At 46.6% G+C, this 500-nt stretch overlaps 1 protein-coding gene across 1 annotated transcript in view; it reads right to left on the bottom strand.

Moving 5' to 3' along the window:
- Positions 1-500, bottom strand: part of LOC122357544 (CREB-regulated transcription coactivator 3-like) — a 12237-nt gene that overhangs the window by 10214 nt on the left and 1523 nt on the right. The window contains 3 exon segments of the mRNA XM_043256944.1: positions 201-262; positions 369-485; positions 488-500. The exon segment at positions 488-500 is cut by the window's right edge and continues 86 nt beyond it. Of these exon segments, the coding sequence (XP_043112879.1) occupies positions 201-262; positions 369-485; positions 488-500 (192 nt within the window).

The following is a 500-nucleotide window of genomic DNA, read 5'->3' as shown; positions in this document are numbered from 1 at the left end:
GACACACAGACTCTCCATAGGTGTAATGGTTTTTATACTGCACAAACTGTATGTTATTGTTCTCTCTCTCACACTCACACACACACTCTCTGTATAAACTTGAGATCCAGTATCTATTTAATTTTTATATGAAAGATAAAACTGAGGTTATTTTTGATGCATTAGAATTTGTAGTTTAATGGAAGCCATGAGTAAGTTACCTTCTCCAGCTGGGGTCAGGAGGAGGAGACAGATACACTGAGCTGCTGTGAGAGCTGTCCATCTGAGGTCAGAGGTCAAGGACAGCGACGTCATCAGCATGATAACTCCACACACACACACACACACACACACACACACACCTGTAGGAGAGAGTGATGGAAGGATACTTGTCTCCTGTAGGGTCTGCTGGGAGAGATGAAGCGCCGGTCTCTGTGAACACGCTCCACCAGACCATGATGCCGAGTGGAGCGACTGGAGTCCAGCGGAGAGTGGAACGAGCCCTGAGACACACAACACAC

This window comes from Puntigrus tetrazona, chromosome 14, assembly GCF_018831695.1.
Source record: "Puntigrus tetrazona isolate hp1 chromosome 14, ASM1883169v1, whole genome shotgun sequence".
NCBI classification, from domain to species: Eukaryota; Metazoa; Chordata; class Actinopteri; order Cypriniformes; family Cyprinidae; genus Puntigrus; species Puntigrus tetrazona.
Note: the sequence above shows the minus strand (reverse complement) of the source record. Positions and strands in the feature narration are given on the sequence as shown.